The 12,141-nt window shown below is 31.3% G+C and overlaps 1 protein-coding gene across 1 annotated transcript; it reads left to right on the top strand.

Moving 5' to 3' along the window:
• The first annotated feature begins 8,882 nt into the window (after positions 1 to 8,882).
• LOC107933632 (polygalacturonase) lies at positions 8,883 to 10,525 on the top strand. Its single transcript, XM_016865890.2, has 3 exons — positions 8,883 to 9,438; positions 9,551 to 10,069; positions 10,146 to 10,525. Exons 1-3 carry the CDS (start codon positions 8,959 to 8,961, stop codon positions 10,362 to 10,364), a joined length of 1,218 nt encoding a protein of 405 aa, XP_016721379.1. The 5' UTR covers positions 8,883 to 8,958; the 3' UTR covers positions 10,365 to 10,525.
• Positions 10,526 to 12,141: the final 1,616 nt, after the last annotated feature.

The following is a 12,141-nucleotide window of genomic DNA, read 5'->3' as shown; positions in this document are numbered from 1 at the left end:
TTATTTTCAATTTGTTGGGAAATATTTATTTTCATGTTTTTAGTATTTTTGATGTATTCTATATATTTTAAAATTATATAAAAATAATATAAAAATTAATATAGGCCGGCTGGGTTGGCCCAGTTTTTAGCATTTTTACCTGGGTCGGGCTTGGACAAAATTTTAGGCCCATTTTTTTGGGTCGGGCTTAACAAACAAGCCTAATTTTTTATTTGAGCCCGACCTGAACTCGGCCCGGCCCATGATCAGCTCTACTACGATCAATCTATATTCGATTTATATAAACAATTAAATTTCAAGCAATACATACATTAAATATGATATACATTCGTTTCTGAGTCATATACGAGCTTACAAAAGTTCTATTGCTAACCTGAGATTGAATTAGGGCCAATTTGTAATATTTTTAAAGTTGAGTTGATGTCGCGACATTGGGGATACCTCATTGAGATGCCACATATGACTTGACATTGTCATAACGACCATTGCTTGACGTTGTGGTGTGGCATATGGGCTAGATCTTATCGTAATGGTCAAATTTTGATACCTGTTTTTATCATTCATGTGTACAAATTATCCCTTCCATTTAATCAAATAAACAGCATTCCATAATTCAATGCTCCATCCTTAACATTAATACAATTTATGCTTAAATATTACTACCATTTTACCATTAAATTCAAGCATACATGTAGTTAACATATTACTAACTATTTAGCCCATTTTAGCCAATTCATGTACATAAGTTAAACTTAACATCATCTCATGTAAATCAAATATACCAAAATTATACATATACAACTATTTCATTATGCCATTACTCAGAAACTTTCAATTCTAACTTTCAAAAATTCACAAGATAGTATATTATACAAAACTCGACTTAACCTAGGTACATGCCGTATAAAAAACAAAAAACAGGCTTTACAAATTTTGATGCGTCTAGGATCTCTAGCTGGATGCTGGAGTCACTACTTAGGATCTCGAAAAGTACCTAAATATGCGTACAGAAAATAAACTGTACATCGAGTAATAAAGTTCAGTAGTACTTCCATGATTTAAGTAAAAAGGGTACAAGTTAAATAATTTCACATAAAATACCAAGTTTTCAATTCAAATATGATATTTATCCAATCCATATGCCAATATAATCATACCAAGATTTCAATCCATATACCAATTAGCATACGCAACTAAAGGACCAAGAATACTATATGAATCAATATACACATGTTTCAATTAACCGTACCATATTAACATATTAGCATGATTGATATTCACATTTCTATTTGATTCATAACATATAACCATATTAACATACCATTTTCGAATCAAATCGATTGATTCATCATGTTTTCACATTGACCCTCCGAGCTCGTATATTCAATCCGCATGATCTTCTACATGTTAACAATATTCATATATTATAACTTATCTTTGTATCACCAATTGTTGGATCTCGTGTTCTAAGTGTAGTATTTTTGTTTATGTATACTTGTAATTTTTTTAAATAGATTGGTTAATAAAATAATTTCATTAATTACATTAATATACTTTGTATAATTATCCTCATGTGGTTTTTGTACGTAAAGCAAAATAAAAGCAAATGTTGTTTAATGGTCATTCAATGTTTAAACTCACACTAAACAGTACTGTTACGAGGTCGGATTGTCATATGAAAAGACAGCTTGTATTAGTAGACCTTCGGATTAAAATCCGATTTCACATATTCATTAGAGACCTCCTACTTTCCATTCTTATTGAAATTTCATAACAGCTTTTCTTTTTATTCAAATTGGTCCCCAATGTATGGAATCAACAATTAAACTTTAAATTTTAGTTTTTTTCTTAAACTAACTGCGGGAATTGATCCTAGATAATACATTTTTTTCTTTGGTCAATAAGTTGATTATAAAGATCAATGAACAACCTCAAACTTCCTAATTCTTCTTTAGTAGTAAATTAATTACGGAAACAACCCGATAGCTAACCCTTTCCAAGCAAATAACCTTGAAAGTAACTTCCACGATCTAATTCCTTGCCTACCTTACAACTAAAATAACCTAGCTCAAATTAGCGGCTTCAATTGTACGAGTCGTGTAAACTTGATCATTAACTCCCTTGATGGATCTAACCACTCACTCAATTAGTCACATCAATTTGTTCTTCGTTGTACCAAATATGACAATTACGAATCGTACAAATTCACGGATGGTATGCTGTCTAACACTGAACCAAGTACCCTTTCTTGATTTGATGCTAAAAGTTGTGAGACGATTGAGTCTATCTCCTAAATCGGAGAATTAATGAATACCAATGTGAAAAAAATAAGTGCAAATAGTCTCAAAGTTCAAACACCAGATCAATTATCGACCTAAAACTAGATCAAAACTATCTACTTAAAATAAAAGTTATTAAATAAATTATTAAATAAAATAAAAAAGAAAACAAGTTTCGGTGGGTGTAGGTTTCGCCTCTAATTTTTCTCTCTCTGTAATGCCCAAATTTGAGGTTATCGGAACAGTGGTTTCGGAACCACAAATCCGATGAGAAAAATTTTATTTTTCTTATATTTTTATGGTCTACAATTTCACAAAATGATTTTTTGAAAATTTCGTTCGAAAATTTCGACATTTGGGCACTCAATTTAGTCAAAAGGACTAAATTGTAAAAAGTGCAAATGTTGAGTTCTACATGTTAGAGGTGTCCAATTGTTATGAAACTTTAAATTGGAGGTCCTTATATGGTAATTATACCATTGGTAACTTGGTAGACAAAAATGGACATGAGATAAGTGAAATAGAAAATTTTTAAGTTAGGGGCAATTTGGTAATCTAGTAATTAAAATGAATTAAAAGGGAAAAAGATGGCAAAAATCATCATCTTCTTCATATGAACGAAATCAGCAAGGGGGGAAGCCATAGTTAGGGTTTTCAAGCTTCCAAGCTCCATAGTAAGTGATCCCAAGCCCCGTTTTTAATGTTCTTTATGTTTTTGAGATCCCGGTAGCTTAATTTAGCTTATTCTAGCAATAATTTAACCTAGGGTTTATATTTGGAAAAATACCCATAGGTGAAAAGTGTTTATTTTGATGTTTTATGATAGAATATGAAGCTAGAAATTATGTTAAACAACTTTTGCTAAGCGATTTTAAGTGAAAACGAGTAAAACGACATAATCGGTAAAAATACCTAATGTTCATAAGTACATGTTAGAGTGGGAATTTGATGTTTCCATAGAAGGGAAAAATGTTCAGAATGTTATAAAACATAAGAATAAGAGATGAAGTTTAATTTCCGAGCCTTGGGGCAAAAATGTAAATATGTAAAAGTTTAGGGGCAAAATTGTAATTTTGAAAAATTTAGAGTCGAGGGCTGTTTTGATGAATGTGATTATTAAATAAGTTAAATTTACTATTTTAGATCAAGAAGTACGAAACTCGAGGTTAGACAAAGGGAAGAATAAAGTTGAAGACTAAGTTGGTGAATTTGGCTATAATTGGTACCGAGGTAAGTTTACGGTAAATAAATGTAATATTTCAATATTTATTATTAATGCTGTTAATTTCCAGCAATTATGAATTTATTTTATGAATTTATTTGATGATGATCCAAGCATGAAATGATAGAGAATTAAAATTTAAAAGTCCCGTTGATACATAAGGATGGTACTGGATACGAATGTCATGACATTTGGGTAAAGAGATCCCATGTAAGACCATGTCTGGGACATGGCATTGGCATCCTTAAGATCATGAGAGGTCCCCTGTAAGACCATGTCTGGGACATGGCATGGGCACCGAGACGAGAGGTCCCATGTAAGACCATGTCTAGGACATGGCGTTGGCACCGAGATGAGAGGTCCCCTATAAGACCATGTCTGGGACATGGCATGGGCACCATCACGAGAACATCCCATGTAAGACCATGTCTGGGACATGGCTTTGGCATGTTATTATCAGAAGAGACCCGAGTATCCTTATTATTCCAATGTAGCTCAACGGGCTTGTAAACGAATCATGTTCATGAAAGTTCAGTTTAAAGCATAAATAGCAAGCTCAGGTAAGTTGTAAGACTTAAGAACTTATTATACTATCAATTGATGTTCAACGATGCAGCAAGGATTGAGTAAGTTATGCACACAAGTATTCTAAGTAAACAAGTAAGAGAACTAGTATGAGATTAACTAAAGAGTAAACTAGAGATATAGACATTGAGTTTAATTATTTAAGTTAAATATTGTTATTTATTTGCTAGTAAACTTACTAAGCTTTATGCTTACTTCTTTTATTTCTCTTTCTCTTATAGTATTGCAAAGCTACTTCAAGGATCCTAAAGAAGTCGGAGATCGTCCACACTATCAACTACAACTGCTCGGTATTTTATATCGAAACACGTTTGAGTTATGGCATGTATAGGGATTTAGTTATTTTGTATGTTTGTAATGATGATTTTGCTAATGAGTGATGTGTAAGTATTTGATGATGTATGGTTATTAAAATGATTAAGGATGAAGGTGTTTGTTGTTATGAAAGATTAGGTGATAAATTATGCATGGAAATCATGAAAGGATAAAATTTTGCAAAGAAACAGAATTCAGGCAGCACAGTGACGTGAATTTGAAAAATCACCCAAGATAGTATAAAATGAATTAGAGGGTGAATGATATATGGAATTAAAGCTTGTTGAGTCTATTTTCATGGAAAAATAACGGTGTAGAAAAAGGAAATTTATATTTTAAGATATGTGAATTTTAGTAAGATAGGGTCAGAACTGTTTTTGGAGTCCCCTGTTCTGAGTTTAGAAAATAATTACAAATTGTAAAAAAATGGTTATGAGTTGAAATTTACATGCTTAGATTTCTTAATGAGTCTATTTCTGTAGAAACAAGTAAGAACTTCATATGAAAATCCTACAGTGAGAAAACTTATTTTTAGTGACTAGAGGTCAGGGCAGTCAGGTGGTGAAACAGGGGAGACTTTAACTAATAAACTGTACTAATTTGCTAAACCAAAAATTCTAAAAATTTTATGGTGAGTAGATATATGAGTCTAGTTTCAGGGAAAATTTACGGAATTAAATTTCGAGTTCTGTAGCTCAAGTTATAATTAATTTAGTAACTGCTGCGCGATTGGACAGATTTGCTGCGAATAATGAAATAAATTTTCAAACCTAGTTTTTATGCTCCGAATTGGTAAGATAAGCTAAGTAATGCCTCGTGCTCGACTCCGGAAACGGTCTCGGGTAAGGGGTGTTACACTCTCTCTATATATATTATTATAATAAAATAAAGCCTAACAATTTTTTTGGGTGGCTATAGGGTGAGCATTCAATTGAGTCAAATTAAATCGAGTAAAAATTTCGAGTTAGTCGAGTTGACAAATTTTATTTTAGCAACCAAACTCAATTTAAATTTTTTTCGAATCAAATCGAATAAAGTCAAATTGAGTCGAGTTAATGAATCATATTATTTATATTCAATGTTGTATTTACATTGATCGATTATTTAACTAGTAGACGAAGTACAAAATTATTTAACTACATAAATAATATAATTGTTTTGCCTTTTAACTTAATAGGTAACCATTTATCAAAACGACGTAGTTTTGCTTTTTTCCTATTCAAATTTTTGGATAACTCAAATTATATATTTCATATTCGAGTTAAACAAAAAAATTTGATTTTTTTTTCGAGTTTATCCGAATAACTCGAACTATTTAATTCAAAATTTAAATTTTTTATAGAATTTTTCTACTCAAATCGGATTTTACTCGCCCCTAGTTAGTTGTGCTCCTCCCCCTCTACTAATTAACGGATATAATAATAATGTGCCATTAGATTTATTAGATTTTACAAGTAGAAAGAGGTTGACAAGTTTTTTTATAGGCATATAGTAAAACATTTTAAAAATAAATATTTTTTTTAAAAAGAGAGACTCATGTTAAATTTTTAAAATTGCTTTTGAAATAAAAAAATACACTGCTAGCGTATCAAATAATAGCCCCAATAATAATAATAAGCTAATTTAATAAAATCCTAAAATAAAAAGAGATAAACTTAAAAATGGCAAGAAGTCTTAATAGAAATAATAATAAAAAATTCTAAGATCTTTGTCTTACGCACCAATTCGAGTTCTCGTGTCAAATCTTTTGTGCATTTTACATATTTGCTCATTTCCTGACACATTAGACAATAATTGTACTTACATAAGAAATGATCAATTAAGTGTTAATTTAGGTCAAATTCATATCTAAAATTAATTAAAATAAATAATAATGATATTTCAATTAAACACATTATCAAATTCCCCTCTCTCACTTAGTCAATGCTTAACTCAATTATTTCTTGCATTTATCAATCCAAACATGCTACGATAATTCAAGTCAATGTAATCACCACAATCCCAATCCAATCAAGCAAATAAAAATTAGTAAAATATCGATCCCAAACTGTCTTTCTCAAGTTAACACGTCGATTCACAATTCAATTAAACACATAATTATCAAATATTCTCACAATCAAGCTCCATAATATCAATTCATGCTAACTTGTTAATACACCAAAATTAAATAAAAATTTGCAACCATAAATAACCATTTGTCCCATTTCTTGTGTTCCTTTCTCTCTCTTTTTTCTCCCTAATTAAAAAGCTTATTTAGAGTGCCACTAAATCTTTTTACGCAAAGAAGGATGACAACCCAAAAATCCCACCTCGATTACTCAACTCGTCACATCTCTAAACGACTACTAGCTTTACTCATAATTGTTAAGACTAACGGAGTAAGTAAAGTGCTTAGAACTTTACTCAATCTTTTAACGTGAAGATAGATTATTACAATCCAAACACCTGACCTCGTTACACAATCGATCACAATTCTAAGACTTTACTCACAATTTAAACAATTAGAGGAATATTTATCAATTTTTTTTTCAATTTTTTTTTCTCAACACAAGATAAAACAAAATTTATTTACGGCAATAAAAATCATACAAATAATGTGTGTAAATCAAGTTAGCAAAAATCAAGTATCATGGAACATTCAATTTTGCACACAATATCATCTCAATTAATTAGGGAAATTTAATTGTTTTCTTATCAAAATCAAATTACAGAATCAGAAATTTTCTAACGTTTACATGATTCAAAGAATTGACAAAGTGAATCTTGAATTTTCCCGAATGAAAATAGCATATGCAAGAATGTGAAAAATACAATTTATACTTTAGGGACGAAGCAGCTGGTAGGAAGGTTTTCGTGAAAGCGACCATATTTATCGTCCCTGTCTGCACTGAATCCATTGTTTAACCTCCACCTACAAAGGAAAACGAAATTAACTATTTAATTAAGATGAAAAAAATGAAAGAAAAAGAAAAAGAAAATGAAACAAGGATGCTGAAAACAAAAATGAGGGAAAAATTGAAAATAAAACGGAAAAAAATATAAAATAAAATAAAAATAGATTTGGGACTGTTGAGTGTCGATGGTGGACGGAGGTGCAGATCAGGGCTGTTGAATCGGGTAGGTCGATAGAGGATGGTGGCGAGGTGGTCGTGGGGTGGGGGACTTGGGAGGGTCGAGTGGTGCTGGGAACAATTTGGCAAAGAGACAAATTTTGATTGGTTGAGTGCAATTTGACTTAGTCAAAATTCTCAAAAAATATATATATTCTCTTTCCCCATCAACCTTTCTTTTTTCTTATCAAATATATATATATATAAAATCAGCACATAAATTCTAAAAAGATTAGTAAAATGATTTATACATCACTATTGCAGTAAACATGGATAATACATATCATGGGATGCTTGGAATCTTTTTTAAATAAGAAATTGATGATGAAAGAATATGTATGAGTATGAGGATAAAGTTCAATTATGAGATTAAGAAGAGGCATCGTTGTTGTTGTTCCTTCATATTCTTAAGCTTAAAGCTAAGGCAAGCGTTGCGCAAAAGTCACAACATGATAATAGAACAGCTGAAAACATGAAATTTGGTAGCCGGGGGAGGATCCCAGCCAAACCCAATCCTAATGTTAATGCCCAAAGCCAATGGGGGTGACGCCCTTGTTCCATGCTCGCACATGCTTTTTGCCAGTTGCTCACGTCAACTGCATGAAAACACTTCTCCTTGTTTTCTTAAATTATATATATTCATTTTGTTTTATTATATTAAATATTTTACTAGTAAGAAACTAACTATCCCTGGAAATCTGGAAATCTCTAATCTTAAGCAACGTCCATCTCATATACCTCCATTGGAGCACATGCTTGCATGCCCTCTTCCTTCATTTCTTTACTCTTTTTTTGTTAATGTTTTCCTTTCCTTATTTTCTGCTCCCTTTTCCTCGCTCGTATCTCTTCCAACCATACTGCTGATCGGTACATTAACATATATATATCCGATAGACTGCTTTAATACTTCGAAGACTTTGATTTATCAGTTTATCATGAATATCTTTTTCTAGTATTATTCGTTTTAGAAAATCCGACGGTATAGAACTCGCCATGTGCATAACTAATATTGTGTAAACATAGATCAAGTGATTACTTACACATTATCACCTTTCTTGTCCTACAAAGAATCGCAACGTGTCAACAAAATGACAACCAAGCGCTGAATTAATGCTAATTTTACTTGATAAATGTGTTATAGATTTACATTGTTATCGTGATATCTTATGATACGAATCAAGCAAATAGCGGCTGCATGCCATGCATGCATGGACATATCAAAAGACCAATCCCCACGTAATCGGCAAACAGATCAACAATTTCGGCGTGACCAAGTTGCTTTATTCACTTTGTAGTTAATTACAACCCATTGCGTTTCCAATTTAGACTCAATCAGTCTTTTATAAATACCCCTTTTAGTTATTGTATCTTCTCACCACTCACCTCCCTCCTCTCTTATAAAAACCACTACATTTTTATATCACCCAGAAGGACAAAAGAAAAAAAAATGGAACAGGCAACCAATTCTATTGAAAGAAAAAAAACGGAACAGGCAGCCAATTCTATTGTTTTTCTTGCATTTGTTCTACTTTTCTTCGCTTCACCTGGGGTAGCTGATCCATTGACTTATAACGTTCTTAACTATGGAGCCAAACCCGATGACAATTTTGACTCAACCCAAGCCTTGGTTGCTGCATGGACTTTGGCCTGTGGCTCCATCAATCCCGCAACTATTTACGTCCCGCCTGGGAGGTTTTTGGTGCGCAATGTTGTTTTTCGTGGACAGTGCAAGAACAATGGTATTGTTTTTCGTATCGATGGCACGCTTGTTGCTCCATCGGATTATAAGGTTATTGGAAGTACCGGAAACTGGCTTTTCTTTGAGCATGTAAACGGTGTTTCGATTTACGGTGGGATACTTGATGGTCAGGGCACTGGCTTATGGACTTGCAAGAGGTCAGGCAAAGGCTGTCCCAGCGGGGCAACGGTGAGTTTGACTACAATTCCTTGCACACGGACATGCATTGTGTATATATATATATATCCTTCAATTTTACTCCATTTCTGCTTTTTTGAAATTTGGTTATTTGGCTTTGCAGTCCTTAGGCTTCAGCAATTCGCGGAGCATTGAAATAAGAGGATTAACATCGCTAAACAGCCAAATGTATCATATTGTCATCAATGGTTGTAACAACGTAAAAGTGGAAGGTGTAAGAGTGTCAGCCTCTGGGAATAGCCCAAACACCGATGGCATTCATGTGCAATCATCGAGCGGCGTCACCATTCTGAACACCAGAATCGGAACAGGCGATGATTGTGTCTCGGTTGGGCCCGGCACCAACAATCTATGGATTGAGAAGGTGGCATGTGGACCTGGCCATGGGATCAGCATTGGGAGTCTTGGGAAAGAAGTTGAAGAAGCTGGTGTGCAGAATGTGACGGTTAAAACAGTTGCATTTACTGGCACTGAAAATGGGGTGAGAATAAAGTCATGGGGGAGACAAAGCTCTGGTTTTGCTAGGAACATACTTTTTCAGCATGCAGTCATGACCGATGTCCAAAACCCCATCGTCATTGATCAACATTACTGCCCAGATGAAAAGAGCTGCCCTGATCAGGTACATATTAACATAAATTAATTAAATTTATAACTGCTGCGATTGATTAATTAAATTAGGAAATGAATTAACACAGGTTTCGGGAGTAAAAATTAGCGATGTGACATACCAAGACATCCATGGAACATCAGCGACAGAAGTAGCAGTGAAGTTTGATTGTAGCTCAGAATATCCTTGCAGTAATATAAGGCTGGAGGACGTGAAGCTCACTTACAGAAACAAAGCAGCTGAAGCATCCTGTAGTAATGCTGATGGAACCGCTTCTGGTTTTGTTCAGCCCTCAAGCTGCTTGTAGTAATATTTATCTTCAAAACTATCCACAAACGCATGATTTTTTTATCCATAAAAATACCACAAGGACATGAATTTCAAATACCATTTCACTCACGATTATTGCAGGTAGAGATGTTTGTAGTGATTATAGACACAGAATGAAATTCGGAATTCAAAATTGAAGTACAAGTTCATTAATTTAGTTTCTTTAGTTGAATTTAGAATTCGGGTTTTGTATCTATTTTCAATTAAGTTATCTTTAACTGGTTAATATAATTAATGAATTAATTAAGCATTAATTCAAAAACTACTTTCAAGAAAATAATAAATATTAGGTTAGAATATACTCCAATTATTAATACTCTTCGTACATCTGAATTTAATCCTACTTTTATTTTAACAAATTTAACCTTCTCACATTTTTATTTAAAAATGATAAACATTACATAAGGAAATAACCTTTCTGACCGTTTAAGGGTTTTTAGAGCTATATTGACGGAAATATTGTTTTTAGTGACAGTTTCTGCGCCGTCACTATATAATAATTTGTATGTATCAAAATTTTTTTATTTCAAAATATCATGCTAATAAATTTAAAAGAAAATTTTTTAATAGTGTTAATAATTAGACTCAAATCTTAAAATTTTAAAAATAATAAAACTAAATTCCAAATGTGTGAAACATATAGAGACTTGGAGTATATTTTAACCTAAATATTATTATAATTTATAATAATTTTTTTACTATTTTTATCTTTTAATATTTTTACGTAAAACATTTAAATAAATGAACTAAAAACCACTACTTAACATAAGTTATATGTTTAAGAATCGGGATCGAGATTAGGAAAATTTTGTATATAAGTTATTTATCTCTCCACCTATGATCCAAATACATTTTTTGCTATTATATATTTTTTACATAAAATTTTTCTTTCCTCTCACATTATGGGTGTGACATTATTATGGTTATTATGTCTTTAATTAAGTTGGTGACATAAATTAATCAAGTACTAATTAGAAAAATATTTAAATTTATTTTTTTTAAAAATAACAAATATCATTATAGGAATGTTTTTGTCTTTTTAATTTCTTTATAAAATTTATAAAAATTAATTTAAATCTAAAATAAGTCTAGAGAAAAACTTCAAAATCCTAAAATAATAAACTATAATCTAGTTTTAATCTATAGAAATTATTATTTATTACATATTATTATTTAGATACAAGAAAATAAAATAGAAATAAAATTGGTTTTGTAGACACCTTCATTCCAAGTTGCTCAATATACGGGAGTGAGTCATTTAAGTGCATACAATTCTTATGCCATATGCTGTCTTTCAAATACATACATTACTTTTAAATAATTTTTTAACAACAATGTAATATTTTTCAAATTAGTTAAATTTACAATTCCTTCTTTGATTTATGAATAGGCTTAATGTTTAATTTTACTCTAAATTTATATTTATTTTCTCATTTTAATATTTAAATTTTTTTCATGAATTATCATTCTATTATTTGTTTAACATATGTGTCCAATGAAAGTCTGACCTACTAAAATTAAAAGCATCAAATTTAAATTCAAAAATAGAAGAAAAAAAGAGAAACCTTTGATTTTGAGTTGTTGTTGACCAATATTGACTACTGTTGATCATCCATTGAATTTAAATTTTAAATATTTTCATAAATATCAATTTAAATATATATCCTTTTTTGTAATTCTTTAAAAATTTATTAAATTTATTTAAAAAATTTATATATTTTGATTTTTTTAATGTTAAACTTTTTCAAATTTCT

Source organism: Gossypium hirsutum, chromosome A09 (assembly GCF_007990345.1).
Source record: "Gossypium hirsutum isolate 1008001.06 chromosome A09, Gossypium_hirsutum_v2.1, whole genome shotgun sequence".
Taxonomy (NCBI): domain Eukaryota; kingdom Viridiplantae; phylum Streptophyta; class Magnoliopsida; order Malvales; family Malvaceae; genus Gossypium; species Gossypium hirsutum.
Note: the sequence above shows the minus strand (reverse complement) of the source record. Positions and strands in the feature narration are given on the sequence as shown.